We start from the raw sequence: 20,473 nt of genomic DNA, 5'->3' as shown, positions 1-20,473 counted from the left end.
CAACCGAGAACAGCAAATAGCACACATTTCTCCTGTGTTAGTTTTTAATATTCCAAGAGTTGCAAATACCACCTTTTTAAAAATCAGTTACGTCATTAACATTTTGTGGGAATTAATTTCCATTGAACAGATTAATCTCTTCATAAATACAATGGCAATCATTTTTTTCTTTAAATATTGCTTTCAACGTTATATAACCTTAGCTTACTTTTTTTTCACAACCACAAAGCAACCATATAAAAGCAATCGTCTTGTTATCATGACAAACATTTCAGATATTACTATTCAAATATTAATATCTGGATGAAAGAGGGAGTCAGGTGATTTTTACTGCAGGGAACTTGAATGCACAAAGACTCTTAAGCATTAACGCCGATAAAGTTCATCAGGTGATGGTGTAAACAGTTTGACTTCTGGAATTCTTCTCCACCACAGTGTAGCAAAAACATGTCGAGGTGGGAAGGGTATTTTGTAGTCTTCAATAACATTTTCCCCACTGCAAGCCTCATTTCCAACCGGGCTCCACCATTAACAGTGTACATAAAGACAAGCCATTGTAGCCTTCTCCGATTAAAGCCTTGCAGTCATTGCGTTCCTCACAGGTATCCTAGATTCTATATATATATATATAAAAAAAAGAACTCAAGAACCATTCCAAAGCTTTTATAGAAATCGTGCACATTGTTAAGTATGCATCTGAGAGAGACAGAAATATTTGATAAACTGAAATTAATTGTCAGAAGTGATATTTTAATTATCCATAAAAGTCACTGATTTCTATAGTCTGATAAATCATGGGGAATCACAAATAGTCATGAACAAATAAACCTTTGTCTAGGAGAATCTATTTTCTTTACTGTTATCTTTAACTGTTTCAGTTAATAATGGTAGAATTAATAACATCCACTGAAAGCACAATAGAACTCCAATTCCATTTCATTACAACTAATGAAAACAGATTATTTTAATACTGTGCTTTGAGAAATGTAAAAATACTAAAAGATAATACCTTCTGCTTTCAAAAAACATAAGAGGCTTACATAAATTCGCTTACTCTATAAGCAGGGGTGTCAAACTCGTGGCCTCTAGGCCACATGCATCACGCGCTGGCCATGCCCACCCCCAATTTAGCGAAGGGGAAATGTAGTGTTGAGACAACATGTTGTCACGACTTTGACACCACTGCTCTATAGCAGGGGTCTCCAACCTTGGCAACTTTAAGACTTATGGATTTCAACTCCCAGCTTTGCTGGCTGAAGAATTCTGGGAGTTGAAGTCTTAAAGTTGCCAAGGTTGGAGACCCTTGCTCTATAGGATCACATATTAATTCAAAGTGAACAGAGTATAACAAAAAGCTAACTTTTATTGAACCAGAAAGTATTAGTTCATCTAACTTAGTACTCTGCCTGTACTAATAGGAAGTGGATTTCCAAGATTTTATTTGGACTTTTTCCAGCTAAGACAAAAGTTTATAATTTAAAAAAAAACATTCATAGCATGTAAATCCTCTATAGCCATACAGACCTAAACTTTCCTCCAGAATTTCTAAAACTCTTGATCACTGCTAAGGTCATTAGCATGTATTGATTGTTATCAGTCATTACTATTAGCAAATCTATGAATTGTTTACCTGTTTTGTCATGGAAATCAAGTAATATTGTAAAAATGGAATCATCTGTCTAGACAAATTTTGAATTGCTATTAGTAGTCAATGTAGCCAGAGATGAAGTTTAGCCCACACAATTGTCTCTCTCAAGGAAAAAGCTAACTTTAGACTGATCTTAAATTTCCATGACAGACAGCCCCAGTTCCTTATTAGCTTGCGATCTGTCTATTTATTAGAATCAAAGCAATCAAGCAGCCAAAGGTGTACATACAAAGGTGTCCATGTCTTAGCTCAAGCAGATAAAAACGTAGGCCGTGAAGTCCTCTGAGTCAACACACTGCTTTGACTATTAACTTTTTTATATAACAATTGTTGGCTTTACTAGTTTTAATAAATATTTTTCTCGCTAAAATCATTCCGAAAAGATAAACCATTCCTTTGTCATTTAAGGATATTTCACAAGTCCCTACGTTCCTTAGGAGTTGTAGGTTGCTTTACAAAAAAGTACTACAAGAAGAAGCTCTGTCAATATGGATAATACATTTTACAATACCCAAAGTGCCTCCTGCCACATTCATTCTGTGGCATGCCAGGCTACCATAGGAACCCATTAGAGAAAGACTTTTCCCTGCTTTCTGCCACAAGCTTGACAAATGGCAGTAGTAGGTTTATTACATTTTTAAAAACCCAGCACAAATAGAGCAAATAAGCCATTTGATGAAATTTCCCCACCCAGTTTCTCTATAATTTAGTATCTCCTGCTGTATCCATTTTCAGATCATATTAAAACACGACATTCTAACTTGCAATGGGTTTTTTTTCATCAACAGCAAAACAACAGTTTAAAAATCTAGACATAATAGTAAATCACCAAAATTATTTTAGGTCATAGTTCCCATTTTCAGGTTCCTATATATCAATTATGCAGATTTACTTATCAGATCTTAAAATATAACCATCCCAAATTACAGGAACAAAGAAGGTTTTGTTTTGAGATAAAATTCCACCCAGCATTTAATTGACAGGAAAGAAAAAACAGGAAGGACAAACTAATGTAAGAATGTGAATAGTATAGGTCTGTGGCTATACGCAGGTAAGAATGTTGGACATTGGCAATTGCCAACATGGTGTTCCACCCTAATTTATGGGAATGGCATGATAACAATTCGATTAAAACTGGTTTTATTTACATGGCATAAAATGAACAATCTATATAAACAGAGTGATGCAATGAAAGACGGGAAGATTTATAATTTATTCAGACACTCACTTACCAAATATTCCTGCCGTCTTAGCCAGGGATTCTTTGTTTACTATGTAAGTGAATCCATCAACCCTGAGGTGGAGGTGAGAAGGGAAAGAGAAAGAATTTGAATGAGGTTCTGTAATACCCAATCTTTATTGGGGGGAAAAGGATTATGAAGTCTCTATTCTGAGCGTGTAACATTAAAATGATTAAACATGCCAACAATGCAAAAAATTTCAGACATTAAATGTTGAAGTACATCATATAGCACATTGATAGAGCTGGCAATGCTTCTTATTGTTTGAAACTTAGACCTTTATTGTCTTTTTAAAAGAGAAGTAACAACCATATCTGTTCATTTTAATCTGGGGGATAGTGTTAATTTATTACCTAAAACAAATAGCACATAAAACATTTATCCTCTGAACTATTTTATAATGTCATCAGAATCCCTGCCATACTTATTGATATGGTTCAGGTCAAGTATTCATGTTGTCATTAGTTTTAACAATGCAGAATGATTAGATCAATATGTTTTATTTATCAAATACATTTTATTTATTTATTAAATGTTTATGCCTCCCATTTTCCCTATGAAGTGGTTCTGGGCAGCTTACAAATTATAAACATCATACACTAGTGACTTTGAAGAGCAACAGATTTTATTATAAGGCATATACTAATGCCATATAATAACATTTGTTAGTCTTAAAAATGAAATGTTTTATGTTACCATAGTTCAGAGGTCTCCAAACTTGGCAACTTTAAGACTTGTGGACTTCAATTCCCAGAATTCTCCTTCTGGAAGTTGAAGTCCACAAGTCTTAAAGTTGCCAAGTTTGAGGGCCCTTGCCATAGTTTAATATATTGGGGGTATTAATACTTGCTTCAGATATGCATTTGGCTACAATATTTTGTAAATACAGCTCAGCCTGCAGAAGGTATTAAGCAATATTTGCTATCTGATTTAAGGGTTTGGAATACCCCATCTGTTGTGCAGGTCATTTTGATATTGCCTTGGCAGGCAATATGGCCCCAAAATCTACGGAGAATAAATAACACCAAGTCTCTGAATTTTGTCCTTCATGACATCATTATATATCTGTCAAATAATGGACATCCGATCTCATACTGTGAGTCGTGCAGTACATATTTGAGTGTTTGCTCTGGCTTTCAAATTAGGACCGCTGAAGAGAGTTTACTGTCCATGTCACATTTACTGACACGGAATTCCCAGATTCTCTACTACATCAAGTATTCCAGATTGCGGAAGCAACAGTAGTGGTAGAGTTCACAAGAACTTTCCAGCAGTTCTCTTAAATATTTCAGTTTCCATCCAATCTATTAGATGTGCAATCATACTTATAGGTACAGGAACACCTGCTTCTACCCGTGCCTTCTCCTCCTACATATCTAAGTCACAAGAAGGTATATTCTTATGGATGTTGCCATGGATTTGCCTTTAGGGCCAAAAATGGTTGTGTCTTTTTTTCCATGATACAAACCAGGCTGTAGGACAATTGGCCAGGAGCAGAAGCAAGCCTCTCTTTACTGCAGTTTAAGATGGGGCGTAAATAGTGGTGGGATTCCAATTTTTTTTACTACCGGTTCTGTGGGAGTGACTTGCGGCCATGACAGGGGAAGGATACTATAAAATCTCCAGTCAGATGTGGTATTTGCCGGTTCTCTGAACTACTCAAATTTTCCACTACTGGTTCTCCAGAACTGGTCAGAACCTGCTGAATACTATTCCTTGGCGTAAACCCTTATTCACCCACATACTGGAGTTCTTTTATGTTTTGTATTTAGCACTGAACACTCTGTAGAATGGTAATAAAAATTACACTCCTCCTGAACATTTTCTACTGTTAGGAAATTTATAGTAATTCAGCTTCTTCATTGAGTTCCAGATATATACTCACGTTTTCATTCTGTCCACCATGCCTAGTCGCACAAAAGCAGCCAAAGCATTTTTCTGCATATCAGAAGACAGGACCTCATAACACTGAGTACTCCCTAAACAGGAGGAATGGGGACAATGAAAAATGCCGTCCTCCTATTTAAGAGCTAAAATCAGTATATCATTGTAATTTCCAAATCCCACACCTGTCTCCAGAAGCTGGGAAGCAAGGCTTCGGACTCCAAATATAAAGTGCTTCTCAGTAAAGGCTTCATTTGTTTCATTAAAAAGGTATTTGCAGATTATCTAAGAAAAAACATTTAAACTGTTGTTACATTGGTGTTACTAAGCACATCACAAAATAGCCACTGTTCTTTTTACGGGAAGGTAGGCATACAACAAAACTGAAAACATTTGAGCCGAGAAATACTTCCCCGTATTTGAAAGAGTTGAAGTTGCTAATTAAGAGCTATTTTCAAAACAATATTCCCAGTAAAAATATAGTTTTCTTACTTCTTTGAATGGAAATTTTCTCGTACCTCAATCTGTTTCTGGAAATTTTACAAAGTACTTTGTAAACAAGAACTGGAACTGTCTACGTCATGAGTTATATAAGGAAAAGTAATAAGCCAGAAAGAGCGATAGGAAGAGGCTTGGTAAGACTATTTCAGTCTTTCCATTCAATAGTCATTTCACTGCATCATGGATACACTCTAATCCTATAATATAATAATGCTCAATTATATCTAAAATATCAGCTTAGTGAGGTGATGCAATCTTAAGGATGTGCGTGTTTCATTTTCCTTTGAATATATCCGTGCTAATCAATTAAAGCACAGTGGTAATACTAAAGTTGCCTTGCTTAAATTAGAAAAATGGTGGTAGTGGAGGGAAGAGGTTATCATTCAATGAATCAACTTAAAATTTAACCTTTAAAGCCCTAAACAGCTTCAAATATAGCCACAATAGGTCACATGGTGGCTCCCTGGTATTATTGGGAGTTAAGCTCCAAACCTAGACAGCAGTGCATGAAATTGTGAGAATTAAAGACTCAGCCATCTGAAAAGTAACAAAACTACCTGCTCTCATTGGAATATATTGTAAATCAAGGTCATCACTTGGCGGCCCTTCTTCAGATGCCTTGGCCATCATAAATTAGATAGAAGGAAAGGAAGCAGAAGGCCTTTTTCATGGCATTGCTCTCAATTCTTCCCCAGGGAAATTCATATTCTCTCCTAACTTACTGTAATTACTGGGCAAAGACCTCTTTACTTGCCAGATGTCTTAACCCAACGCTAGATATAATATTTGCATTTTATCGCTAATTTTTTGGTTGGTTGGTTGGTTTTTGCTTATCCGTAAAACTCTGCAATCTTTTTTTCAAGATGGACTTTGAGATTCTTCTTTATTTTTATGCTCAGAAAGCATATTTGTATTACAGACACAAAATTATTGGAATTAGGAGATAATATATTTATAAGAGTTACAGACAGAAGCTCAGCACTGACATGTAATATTTCTTATCACTCCCAACAACAAAAATGAAGATTAGTGAGAAGAATGTTGAAAAACCCATACCTGATAACCTTCTACAAATGGCTTAAACATCACACTCAAGAAAGTAATTATTGTGTTTCCTTTCTCTGTGACAAAAATTTGCTGTGGTGTATCTTGAATGGCTCCACATTTTGTAAGCAAGAAACAACCTTCTTCAAAATCCTAGAGATTAAATAAATCTCTGTTATTTTTTTTTAGTGGCTGTAAACTCAAAAGTATCATCTGTAATTTGTTCTAATGTCAACCAATATGCACAAAGAGTAAAAAAACAAATCTACAGATCATGTTAACATCTCAGTATTTTTTTATTAAAGTCCAAAGTCATATGACAGCAAGATGGATGGATGGATGAATGAATGAATCAAACAATGAATCAATGTATATTACTTAAATAACTGGAAGGAGGGTGGGAAATCAGGAATCTAATCCTGAAAACCACTGGCAGCATTTACTATTCTGGGAACCCAGCTACCTCATTCGTGAAGTAAAACCAGGGGTTTTCAAACTTTAAAACTTGTAGACTTCAACTCCCAGAATCCCTTAGCTAGCATAGCGATTGGAGAATTCTGGGAGTTGAAGTCTACAAGTTTTAAAGATGTCAAACTTAAGAAAACACTGCTCTAACCTATCATAAACAAAGCCAACCGATATGAGGCAAGATGATATGGTGAAAATAGAATCCAATTATAGTACTTTAAATCAGAACCTGCTTTTCAAGATAAAAGATATTAGACCTCATATGCACCCAGACTAGTGCAGTCTTTTTGCCAGATGACGTGTGTGTGTGTGTGTGTGTGTGTGTGTGTGTGTGTTTTAAAATTCCTGTCTCACCTCTACTAGGATTTTGAATAATTTCCAAACAGGAAATGGAAATGCAAGTTACATAAGTACTTCCAGTTTGACACACAGCCCCATTTCTATACTCAGATTACACACTTTTTGAATAATTGTTATTCCATATATGTATACAACTACTGTACATTCTAACAGCACCTTAAAGACAAACCAAACCCTTGTAGGCATGATTCAATATATTTTTATGAGGGAATTGAATTACAGCATTTAAAAAATTACCCCCCCAAACTCAACAATGCAATGTGTGTTTCGTATGACATGAAGAATTTATATTTGTTTGTTGGGCTTATAAGTTACTCCAATTCCAACTGATTCTGAGCAACCTTCACAAACTGTATTAAAGGGACAATACATGTTCTAATAAAATAGCAGGAACATGAAATCATAAAAATAGCAATATATTGACTCTAATCTAATTTAACAACATAGAGATTCAATACAAAGACAAAACCTTCCAATCAGAATGAATATGAACTACTTTCCAAAGTGGGCTAAGAACAAAAAGAGGAATAGTTCGCAGACAGATAAGAGCATGACATTCCTGGCCTCAATGGTGCCTACACCATTCATCCCTTTGGGAGGGGAAGGAGAGAGAGAGAGAAGGAGAGGGTAGAGACAGAGAGAGAGGGAGGGATGGAGAGAGGGGAGAAAGAGAGAGAGGGGGGGAAGGAGGGAGGGAGGGAAGGAGGGAGGGAGAGAGAGAGAGAGAGAATGCCTATGTGCCTACTAACCAAAGAAAGAAGACTTTCTGTAACTATGAGCAAGGTTTGGCTCAGAAAACTTGCTAGTAAATAACCAGTTGCAAGTTCAGATATCAAACTACATCTTCCAGCAGACCTCATCACCAGTTATATAGGGCTGCTGAGAGTTGTAGTGCAGCATAGGTTCTCAACTCTTGCTTAAACAATAAATAATGTATATTTCTAAAATCCTCCATGTGTTTATTTTCTAGCTGCAATAGTAGCTGAGACTGTTTTATAGCCAATTACAATAACCTTCAATCAGAACCATTGCATTACAAGATTCTTCTTTCCCAGTTAACACTGACTGAAGAATTATAAGCTGGAATGCACCTGACCTAATTGGAACAACCTGATTGTGAGGCGGGAATCAGCTCCAGAAAGGCAGGGACTCATATGCCCCACCCTTTCCAATACAATTTCAAGATAGTTCCTGAGGGCTTTCCCAGCAGCTTTGAATGATTGCAGATTATCAGTTCAGCAAACCATGGCTAATCTGAAACAGGTCCATTTTAACCCAGAATATAACCAATGAAAGTAGTTCCCTTTAATCAGCTGCAATTAAGAATATCCACAATTTAGGCTTGAATATGGTAGAAGATTAACTTTTCATTCCCTCCACGTTTTCATTGATACGCTTTCTGTGTCCATTGCGATCATTATGTAAATAATCTGGATTTAAACCAGAGGTGGCCAACCTTTTTCCGTGTAATTTTTGCAGTCCCCTCAAGGCAGAAAGGGTTTAGTTGGTAGCCTTTTTCTACTTGTTTTGGGGACAGGAGGGAGGTAAAGGAACAAAGTATGTATACTAAAACCTCGTGGAAACTTAATCATCCTATTTTGTATGTTTATTTTTCTAAAAGTTGTGGAAAAGTCATATAGCTGAAAATCATCAGTGTGATCAAGGAATGCTCTGGAATCACGCTCATTATCGGATCACTGGTTCTCCCCCTCCCCATTCCTAGAATTCTGGCTCTTCCATTGGCAGTTTTGCTCCCGACTGCTCTTTCAAACAAGTGCAACTAGTTTTTCCAGGGCAGGAGAAAAATAATTTGTCAAAGAGTTTTCCGTATCAAAATTAGAAAAAAAAAAGGGGGGGGGGGCACAGAACTTTAAATGAACTTGAGCATTTTGAAACTGAGCACTTTGTGCTACTTTGAGGATTCTTGAAATATTATATTGAAGGCAAGATGAAGTGCCTTTTCAACCTGAAGAGGCAGAGTAACTGAATTACACTACAATGTCCATAGCAAACAGTTGTGACTTGGCTTATGCAAGAGCAAAGTGAAGGACTGTTATGGCCCAGTAACCACACTTGGGAGAAAATATGGCCTGAAGCAACCTCTCCTAAAACAAAAAAAAAGCAAACTTGTGGCTGTGCACATACTTTTCTCCCAGCCTATTCATTATGGTTTTCCTCTGGGTCAAAATGGGTGTGAATTAAATGTGGCAAGGTCTCAAATCCAAGCAGTGGGCAGAGGAGGTAACACCCTAGGATAAGAGTAACTGTAGTGGAAATGTTATGGGGAAGTGAAAGCTCTCCAAATTTGGGACAAAAATGAAGAAAAAGAGCAGGGATTGTTATATGAGAAATTTAAAAAAACTAGATTACAGAGATGGTTGAAGGCATGGAGGAAGGAGCTCATGGGAGACAAGAATGTTATTCCACCCATTTAAAATGATCCTGCAAACTGATGACCTCTTGGTTCTTTTTTGTTTCCATTGTCTAATCTTTTAGATATTTTCCTATTTAAAACTATTATTATCAGTGGAACACTTAGGTTACCTGAAAAACACTCACTCATAATTGGATATCAATGTAAGCAAAAATAATTCGGAGATGACTAGACAAAAGTTTATTTAATGCAAAGAAAGTTTGAAAAACTTTGAATATTGTTTACCAATGGATAATGATTTTTTTGAGTGATTAAAATAAAGGAGAAAATATATGGATGGTGGTTGCGAATTGCAAAATGTTACCTTCAGAGTGTTTTGAGTCTGAAACTTCATGAAAGGTGTCCCATCTGTAGAACTTCTGGTTCAACTGAGAAACTAGAAACTCTTAGTGCTCTGGAAATGCTTTGAGCTTGAAATCCAGGATTTTTAAATTTGGATCAGCTTTGTTTCAAGCTCAAAATACTCAAAATAGGGGATTTTTTGTTTATATTTTGCTTTTTTGTTTTCATAGAAAAGAATATCAAAAAGAAAAGTTTTTTAAAACAAACTCCCAATGTAGAAAACTGTCCCTAGTCTTAATCTCAAATAAGTCGTGACAAATTCCCTCAAATATTAAGAGCTCAAAACTTAACAGTTTACCTTCAGGGATATTCCAGGAAAGAAGATAAATTCTTCAGAAAAAACATCACGCCAGAATGAAAATTGGTTATAGACCTCCTCTGGAAAACATAATTGTTTTATGAGTAAGACCTTTCTTCAAATAATTTTGCTATTAAAAGATAAATGCAAAAGATACTATTTAATGTATAAACATACAGTCGAACCATTGCTTGATAAATGAAAATGTGCACATTGTGGACATAATTTGGAAATGCATTCGGAAGCTTCTCTTGCATAAACCCACTGAAATGATTCAGAATTCCAGAGAAACAAGATGATTGTTCCAATGGCAAACAATAGAAATAACATTTGTAGCTATCCACTGCCTTCAGCAAACAGTTGTTGCAGAATTATGCATTGATGAATAAAGCCTGGAATCGTGGCTAAAGCTGCACAGAAATTACTCCAATTGAATCTACAAGGCTTAGAAATACTTCAGCCCAGAGTCCCAATTAGTCAGGCTATGGGAAGAGTACATGTGTATAGAATATAAAACCCTATCAATGCTACCTTGAAGATTTTCAAACTTACTCAAATTTCACATTTTACTTATGCTAAACTAATGTGTGTGCGTAATGGATGCTACGGCTTGCTGAAATGGTTTACTGAACTCAATTGAATTGATACCATTTATTCACTTGCAGAATAAAGAGAACAAAAAGATGTCAGGAAAAAAACCAGACAATTGTGTCTCACTGTATGTCTCTACTATTGGAATTAATACCACCGGCACATTTATTTGCCCCTCTTCCTGAAAATCTCCCTTCTGTTACCGAGGTTTTAAGAGACCCACAAAGATGTTCTAAGGTGAAAGACAAGATTTGCTCAGAAAGTAACTTGCCTTGCATGAGCTCAATTCTATTTACAAAGTGTTGATTAGCTCATAGGCTTAAAACCTAGCCCAAGGAAGATTTCTATCTGAAAAAGCTCCTTTTTAGCTATTCACAAAACATGTTTATCTGCGTGCACCTGTATTCTCTCCATGCGTTGAGTTCTTGGGCCCAGGGACAGGACTAAAATTCAATGTTTGTCTACTTAGTGACTTATGCAATTGAGCCACGGGGGTTTATCTGTGATTTAGATTACCGGCTTTGTAATTATAGTAGAGAAGTGAAAATTACCTTTTCGGGAACTGTGTGTGATTTGCAATGCAATTGCTACAAGAGCTGGTCGCACAAAGACATTAAGCAACTGATTCCTATAGGAGCCACACAGGAGGCTGGAGAAGGCGTGCCTAAACACAGGGTCCTCTGTAGTAACAAATCCCATTTCTTTGTTATTGACGATCACTTGCCCATTAACCAAGCTGGCAATGTTGGAATGCAGCGCCAAGGCGGATTTTACAGCTTTGCTGGCACAAAGATTATCTAACAATAACAACAATAAACAAATGCAAAGGAATATCAGTAGCTACAGTGATATGCTTTTAGCTCTCTGCTTTACTATGAAAATAAATTGATGAGGGGGAGGGTGTCTAGCAATTAATGTATTTTCACAATAGCCAGTCTTGGCATTCAAAATGGACTGAGCCTTTCTGAGCGTTTGAGGAATGTTCGGGGAGAGGGGGGAAAATCTTTTTGAAAATAAAAATGTCCAAAAGACTTAGCTTCGAGGAGTTACTCTGTTCTTATTACCCTTTAAAAAACATTCCTAAACTTACCAAAGAATGAAGAAATAAAAGGAAAACAGCAGCCAAGACTTCTGGCTAAAGGTTTTTGCCTCAAGTTTCAAAACTTTAAAAGTGAGGATTTATCCAAAACAAATATATTCTTTGCTGTTGCTGGTACATTGGGGAATGACATTTTCAGCTGAAGTGGTCTATGTGCAAGGTTTTCTTTTAATTTGCTTGTTTTTTGTTTAAAGAAAAGCTTCCCAGGCTTTATATTAGTTCATATTAGAACATTTTGGAAACAGCGAAATCGCCTCTTGTGAAATGTACAAAAGTGCAAGGAGGAAAATCAAAGGCAAACATAGCACAAAACCTCTAACAAACAGAGGCAAAACTGGAAAGAAGAACCACATTTATGTACATGGGAGAAAGATATCTGAACTGGGAACTTGCTCATTAAGTAATCATGATTTCCACTTACCACCCCAAACAACTAGCAGTATACAACGGTATTCTATTTCCTGCCCTCGGCAGCAGCTAACAAAAATATCTACAATATTGTATGGCAAACTAGTGAAAAAGAACAAAAAAAACCCTGATGCAATTAAGCATCAGGAAAAACAGGACTTGAGGAAGATTTGTCCTCTTCCCCAAATAATATTAATTCTGACTTTTGTGACCTTATTGTAATGACAAACTAGAATGGGCTTATGGGCAGGGAAGGGTTTTGCTTAAGTTTGCCAGAACACTTTTAAAAAAAATGAATTATAAAACATTTTTAAAAAATGATTCATAATGTCTTCTACTTGTAAATGATAACATTTTAATGCATAATTGAAAGTCAAATCAGCTCCTAAACAAGGGTTGGATAAATTCATCAAATCTTATCTCTATTGGGATTTTCACTAGGACATAACTCAATTTTGGTGCAGTGGTTAAGGTGTCAGATTAGAAACTAGGAGACCATGAGTTCTAGTTCCTTTTAGGCACAGAAACTCTTGTGGGTGACTTTAGGCCAGTCCTTTTCGCTAAGCTCAGCTCACCTCATGGGGTTGTGGGGAAAATAAGAGTAGGGTACATGATGAACACTGCCTCGAATTGTGCTATATAAAAATAGGATTTAAATCTATTTTTTTAAAAAAACATTCCTTATTCTCCATGATAATCAGACAATGATAAGACTTTTAGCATTCCAAGAAATATTCTTCAGCAGTAATTCTAGTATTTGATTATCCTAAAATAGAAGCACAGAATATTACAAACAATTCTGCTTCCAGAAAAGGAAAGGATGTACAAGTGTGCTTGCATACCAGGCCAGTCTAGGAATCCTCCAAATAGCTGAGTTAAATTTTTCAACCAAAGTGTCTTTTCCACCAGAAGTTCAAAATCTATAGCTGGTAAATTCTGGAGCAAGATAGTACAAATCAACACCCATGGATTCAGTACCATGTTTTCTATTTGTAAGAGCTCTATTTGGTAGGCTACATCAGTGACAAATTTCTGTATTTCTTCAGATGGCTTTTGGGGAATGTGCCTAAAAAGAAAATGTACAATGAGCAAAACACTTATAATGGTTATCTTGCAATCCCTTTTCAGCTTTAACTGAAGCATAGAAAAGTCCTTGGTTGGTTTTGTTTTACAAAGAATCTTTCAGCCCCTCTAAAGCAACTCATCTTTTAATAAAGCCTTTTCCAAGTTTCTATTACACACACGCGCACACACACAAACCCTCTTACATTCCAGTTATCCAATGATTTCAGAATGCAACAAAACAAAACTACTGATCTGGTTAGAGACATCTGAACAATCACTAGAAGCAAATGAAGAGAAAAGAGTTTCTCTGCATTGCCATTTAATGGTTATTTTTGCAGATAATATAAGAGCTCTATGAAACACAGATACCAAAGCCATTTTCCCCCCTTGCGAGCTATTAAAAATACTCAACCATGAAATGTATACCTTGGAACTAAATTAAATGGATATTTATTCATTCTTCCAGCTTCCAATGTTCTGAGTGATACAGGCTGCCCAAAATGCACATGTATGTTTCCAAAATCTTCATTCAGAATTTTTCTAGCTTTCAAGAGTCCCTAAGGAATAGAAATGAAATAAAAATAAATGTAACATAGATACTTACAATTTTGAAGATTTTACACAGGAGCCCATTTCACAAATGTGATTTCTGGACAACATACAATAAAAGCAAAACAATAAAAAAGTATCTTAAAATAGCCATGAAAAAGCAAGAAACAGGCATATGAGCAGAACCACAGAAGAGTGTTTAAAAACCCATACATAATAAAGTTATCTTGCAGCCTCCACCCCACTCCCGTTCCCAAAGATCCCCAGGCCTGCTAAAAAAAGCATATTCTAAAATGGGGGTTTCCAACCTTGACAACTTTAAGACTTGTGGACTTCAATCCCCAGAGTTCCCCAGCCAGCTTTCTGCAATATAGGCAGTCCTTAACTTACAAATTTTCCTTTAGTGACCATTCAAAGTTACAATGGCACTAAAAAAAAGTGACTTATGACTGTTTTTCACATTTACAACCATTGCAATATCTCTATGGCCACATGATCAAAATTTGGGCACTTGGCAGCTGGCATGCATTTATGATAGTTATGCTGTTCCAGTATTATATGATCACCGTTGACCTTTCCAGCCAGTTTCTAACAAGTAAAGTCAATGGGGGAAGCCAAATTTGCTTAATGACCATATGATTCATTTAACTGCAGCAATTCACTTAAATAATTGTGGCAAAAAAGAGGTCATAACATGAGGCACAACTCGTTTAACAACTTCCCTGCTTAGCAACAGAAATTTTGAGCTCAATTTTGGTCATAACTCGAGGACAACCTGTACTGCTTCTTAAATTTCTAAAAGTCTGAGGTATAATGCTATTTTTTATTATTTTACAGAAGTAAAGCTGAAGTGGCTGGTGAAGAGTGGTACCCTAAATAGACTCACCAACTACAATTTAGCATAGTATGAATTAAAACAGAAAGCAATGAATTCTCTTTTTCTTTCTTTCTTTTCTTCTTAGGTATAACTCTAGAGAGGTGGGAAGCTTCTGTCTTCATTTTAATTAACCAGTTTTGTACACTGTTCAGTCTCCTAATTATGCCTAGTTGAAATAAACCAATATCATAAACTATGGTTTAAAATTGGCTGCGATTAATCTAAATTTTCAATTTCCTCTTGCAGCTGCACTGAACAAAGAAAAGGGAAAATGAGGTGACACCTAAACACACTCCAGCTTATTTTATTTTCATAATGCTGATTTACAGTTTAGTATTATAATCACTGCAGACCACAGGAAGTGGCAAGACAGGATCCAACATTTCCCCCACAAGTACGCCAATTTGATTCCTTACCGATGTAGACTCTTTTGGTTTAGGGACTCCCAAAAGTTCATATGCATAAAGAAATTCTTCCAACACCCTCTCATAACTGATACTGATTGGGACAAGATATATATCAAAAATCTCCCTTTTAAGAAAAGGATCCATCACAATATTGAGAAGACCTGCAGATACAAAGAACACCTTTTTAAAAATAAAATAAAACAGAAGTACAAAAAAGCCTTTTAAAAAGAAATCTAAGTTGATACCTAATCTTCATGTAGGAATTCAACCCTAGATTTTAGGGCTGTGCAAAAGATTCTGCATATGAACCATTTCATGCATAGAACAAGCAGTTCTTATCAGTCCATGTCCAGATAAGTCTTCTTTTAACACAGTTGGAAAATATAATATGTGTTTGATCCAGGCACAGAACTGAAACAGATACACTGGACAAGATGTTTCAGAACAGATAGAACAGCAAGTGCTAGACAGGATGTAGGAGAGAGATTAAAACAAGGTAAGGGAAAAGGAAGAAGTGGGAAGGGGCTATCACCACCTGAGTATCTGGAGTAGGGATAAATATAGTTCCCAACTAAAAGGAAATAAGGCAAAAAAAAAAAAAAAACACTCTGCAAGATTGAGGCAGGCGATTGGCAGTTGCCATATGTAGTGGGTCCTTGGTTAGTCACAAAGGTGACTAACAAGGAAGTACTGGGGCACTTAACATCAGGCATGTCACTGGAAGGCAAAATCACAAAACTGCATCTCACTTATTTTGATCACGCAATGCAAGGGAATTCACTGGAAAAAGCAATTATACTTGGAAGAGTTACTGATAAAAGGAAGCCAGGCCACCAAAGAACACGGTGGATGGACACCGTCAAAGCTGACATCAGTTAAAGCAAAGAACAACTCGACGTAGTGCAAGATCGGAAGAGGTGGAGGGCTCTGGTCCACAGCATTACGATGAGTTGGACATAACTGAATGGATAACACCACCACCACCATCATCATCATTATCATATGTGATGGGAAAGTTTGAGAGGCACATGCTGAAGAAAGGAGGTGAGGATGAGATACACAAGCCTAGCTTTACTCACCCAGATGTCCTACCAGATATGCTTAGCAACATAAATTTTGACTCAAACCAGGCAGCAATATTTTCTGAGTTTCAGTTTGGCTAGACTGGAATGGCCTGACTAAATGCCCAAGTCACAAGCTGTTTGTTCTATGCAAAGAATTGAACACATCTTCCATTTCAGGCACGTGTGTCAGTCCCTAGCAGCTGTTCATAAATAAGGTTAGATTCTCCCAAAGTTTATGAACCAAAGTTACTAAAAGGAAAGACAGTCTAGTTACAGAAATTTGAAAATTAAATGTTCTTTAGCATCTCACTTGCCACTATATTCATTATTATAAGGGTCCATTGCTTGTAATGCTGATTGCCTCTTGAAGCAGGGAGATACTTCCCTGATATGGAAGGAAATATGAACACATTCTGGCCCTGTAAACTTATGGAACCTTCCAGCCTTTAAGACAGAGGTCTCCAAATTTGGCAACTTTAAGACTTGTGGACTTCAACTCCTAGAATTCTGCAGTTGCCAAGAGACTTCTGGGAGTTGAAGTCCACAAGTCTTAAAATTGCCAAGTTTGGGGACCCCTGCTTTAAGAAGTCCATTAGATACACCTATCAGATTTCTACCATAAATTAAAATGTTCACAGCCACATTGTACCAAAAATAAATAATATGTGCCTACAGCAGCCATAACTTTTTGACCAACATACCAAACTTTGGAGACAATGTCTTTGCAGTACGGCTTCTAGTACCTTCAACGTAAAACTCAACAGGGGCATGTCCATTCTTGAGAGAGAGGAAAAGAGAGAGAGAGAGGTCAACAATTAGCAAAACAAGACATATACATTTTTCAGACAAGCAATCCATAAAATTGGGGGGGGGGATCTAAAACAGCAATAATCGAAAATTTAATTAAGAGGAAAAACATGTAGCTCTGATTTCCAAAATCTAAAATTAAACAGAAATATATTTACATCATGCCGATGAAGTATCTACCATTAGCAAAAACCAACACAACATTACTGGCTGTTTTAAAGTTATTCACCTTTAAAATACATTTGACATATTCAGCAAACACTGCCCAATATAGCTTGTTTCCACCAAATGTACGTCGCATAAAAAAGGCACCTGATTTTCGAAGCAGCTCACCAACTATTTTCATTCCAAGGAAATCTAGCAAAAGCATACAGGATAGATGAAAGAAGTCAATCATTGTCAGTTTTGCAAGATAGTTTGGTAATTACAGAAGTGCTAGCTCTAACTTTATTGTAAAATTACATTAACAGAATCTTGCCATCAAGGAAAATCTATGTGACTCACTCACTAGATCTTGGTACAGTTTCCTGGATGCTTTGCATGGATTAATTAGACACACACATGGCTAATAAAAAATCACATTTTTATGTCCATTATTCCCCCTTTTTTTCTTGCTTTATCTCGTTGTTCAATTGACTTTTGGACTATGTGTCTTGACTTGGAACATGGGTGATGGTTGTTGACCTAACTAACATCTGTGCCTTGAAAAGCTGGCTATCAATGAAACCCTGCTTAGTTAATATCTTCTGCTTCTTCAATTGATTGTCTAATCTGAACTGCCATTAAATGTTTCTAAATCAAAGTTAGCTTCAATTCAGATTTGCATTAAAAAGTTAAAATGTAGGTATTCAGAACATGCTAAACATTTTAATATGTTACAATTTATATATCTTTACAAACTACTCAAAAAGTAATTGAAGAGCTTCAGTTTTTATATCTATTTGTGGCATTGTGTGGTCATTTGCACTTTGTGTTTATTAAATTTTACAAGTTCATGTATATTAGAAGCTATTTTTGAAGTTCAAAGTAATTTCTGAATATGGATTACTTTCACTCATAAATTTCAATTACCTTAAAACAAGTTACTCTGTTTTATATGATGAGAACAGGAGGAGGGCTGTGAATTCAGCCTTTTTTAATGTTTTTTTCAGCAACAGTTTTTTTGCCCAGAAGTATAATGATTTACAATAAACACACAAAGATCATAAAGAAAGATGAAGAAAGGAGAAATATTTTTATAACAGTTTTATAACAGTCAGATCAAGCCAGCTTCAACTAACATAACATTTTGGAAACTGAAAGCAAATTCTAAGAAAATTAAAAGGTTTACCTATTCCTGCTGCAATGACGGGCAAAGCCAAGTCATAACTAAAGAACACATAGGACAGTAAGAGAAAATCCATGTAGCTTCGATGGCTGGGCAACAGGACAACAGGATGTTCTCGGATTGCCTGTTGTAACTAACAGGACACATGTTATTTATTACTATAAAGTTTAAGAGAGATTGTGAATCACGTTTTGTTTAAAAAGGCAATGTTTTACCAAAACACATACTACAACTATGCCAATTGTTTTCTACAAGCTAAAATGCTAATTTTATGAAGAGATGCACATTGTGCATTGAAATCCATGGGCTACATCTACCTGCAACTCTCTACCATTAATGATGGCCATTAATGGATTTTTGCATTTCCTATGGCTCACCTGCAACCTTCCCTTTAACCTAAAATTTATTCTGGAAGACCAGAATTCAGAAGGCATATTTATTTACGTTATTTATTTATTTATAAAATTTATTGGCCACCCATCTTAGCACAGGGCAACTCTGGGCGGCTTACAACCAACTGCTATATAAGGACTAAATGTGCAAAAAATGGGATTTAGCCCTGTACCTTGACGGGACAACAACAATGGGGTGTTTATAATTCACAACTCTTTTTTCCCATATTTCACTGATAACAATCCCTTTGATTGTTTTTTTTAAATTGCTTTCCTCCCCCCCAAACCAGCATGCAACGTATTTTGCGTTAAGTAATTCCCAATCATTTCCCATCTGGAAAAAATGGTGGGTGACTTCAGTTGCATTGTCCAAAGTTCAAATTAGTTCATAGGTAGGTAGGTAGGTATGTATGTAGGTAGGTAGGTAGGTAGGTAATAAACTTAAACATCCCCATACATTCCCAGCATAAGCAAAGCAAAGTTTGTCTTATCATTCAATATGGAACATTGTGATTTATAAACAGCCTTCCTCAGCCTGGTGTCTTCCAGGTGTGGCTGATTCAGAATTCAAGAAAACTGCACAGTCAAGAGTCAAATACTTTAATATATAATTAAAAAATGATCTACTCTGATCATTTTTCAGAATGAGTTGGTAACACCTTATCAGACTAACAAAATTTATTAAAAGACATAAGCTTTATAAGCTAGGACTCACTTCATCAGATCCATGAAGAGGTTAAGCTGATGTAGGATGTACAATGGAACGAGGTGGGCGAAAGGGAAAGGAACACGGGATGATTATATAGATGAAAGGTTACATGTGAGAGACACAAGTACCTTATCAATTAACAACTGTAATATGTTAAAAATCCAATCTATTTGTTAACCTTATTTGAGGATGATTTTATGTCAAAGTTTTACCTATGAAAGTGACAATTTCAACCCAAATCTTTGATTACTGCGATTGCCAAACTTCTAAAATGTTACCCTTATTCCTTTCCTTAAATATGCCTGTGAAAATATGAATATGAACCAATATGAAATCAATCCGTTTCACATCCCAACTTATTTTGACAAAAAAAATACAAGATCAGATAAATAAATGCACTTGGGAAAGAATTGGCAAAACACAATGGTTTTCATCTTCCAACTCAAAATCACCTATCAATTAATCTTCCAAATGCAAATACTCAAATCCTCCCCAGCAAATTTTGTGGTTGAGGTGGAGAAGGTATAGGAAATTGAGAAATTGGGCAATTCTATTACAGACATAAGCCTACAGCACTCCAAAATTAAGCCCTCTTGCATAAATCCCCCCCTCACTTTATAGATCTGTTACAATTGCAACCAACTTTTGTAATACTTCTAAGACGAAATCCTCATCACATATTTCTAACTATGAATTTGGTTAATTCTAGGTTTTTGATAGGCTAAGTGTGGTTAAATAGAACAGGCACACCTGAACACTTTCTTTTGATACTATGACAAACCTATTTACCCACATAGTGCTGAAAACTAGTTTATTTTAGAAAGCAGCAAAGAGAAAGCAAAAAAAAAAAAAAAAAAAACAGAGAAAATGAGATCAGCTTCAACATGTGACTTAAGCAAAAAACCTTTTCTATGGAAAAGTTGACTGTTAGAGGAAAACCGCCTGAAGTATCATTTTT

General features: G+C 36.0%; 1 protein-coding gene across 6 annotated transcripts in view; it reads right to left on the bottom strand.

Moving 5' to 3' along the window:
* Positions 1-26: 26 nt before the first annotated feature.
* The window catches only part of GNPAT (glyceronephosphate O-acyltransferase), a 29,450-nt gene continuing 9,003 nt past the window's right edge, over positions 27-20,473 (bottom strand). For all 6 annotated transcript variants that reach the window (XM_087968128.1, XM_087968125.1, XM_087968136.1 and 3 more), the window contains 13 exons: positions 18,418-18,547; positions 17,317-17,444; positions 16,982-17,057; positions 15,226-15,377; positions 13,810-13,940; positions 13,161-13,384; positions 11,363-11,608; positions 10,221-10,300; positions 6,331-6,471; positions 4,959-5,058; positions 4,775-4,868; positions 2,881-2,942; positions 27-614 (listed from right to left, as the gene is read on the bottom strand). In XM_087968128.1, coding sequence (XP_087824254.1) covers positions 571-614; positions 2,881-2,942; positions 4,775-4,868; positions 4,959-5,058; positions 6,331-6,471; positions 10,221-10,300; positions 11,363-11,608; positions 13,161-13,384; positions 13,810-13,940; positions 15,226-15,377; positions 16,982-17,057; positions 17,317-17,444; positions 18,418-18,547 — 1,608 coding nt within the window. In that variant the 3' untranslated portion in view covers positions 27-570. The remainder of the gene's footprint in view (positions 615-2,880; positions 2,943-4,774; positions 4,869-4,958; positions 5,059-6,330; positions 6,472-10,220; positions 10,301-11,362; positions 11,609-13,160; positions 13,385-13,809; positions 13,941-15,225; positions 15,378-16,981; positions 17,058-17,316; positions 17,445-18,417; positions 18,548-20,473) is intronic.

Source organism: Notechis scutatus, chromosome 1, assembly GCF_049901735.1.
Source record: "Notechis scutatus isolate UNSWTSFEM ecotype Mainland chromosome 1, rNotScu1.2, whole genome shotgun sequence".
Classification (NCBI taxonomy): Eukaryota; Metazoa; Chordata; class Lepidosauria; order Squamata; family Elapidae; genus Notechis; species Notechis scutatus.
Note: the sequence above shows the minus strand (reverse complement) of the source record. Positions and strands in the feature narration are given on the sequence as shown.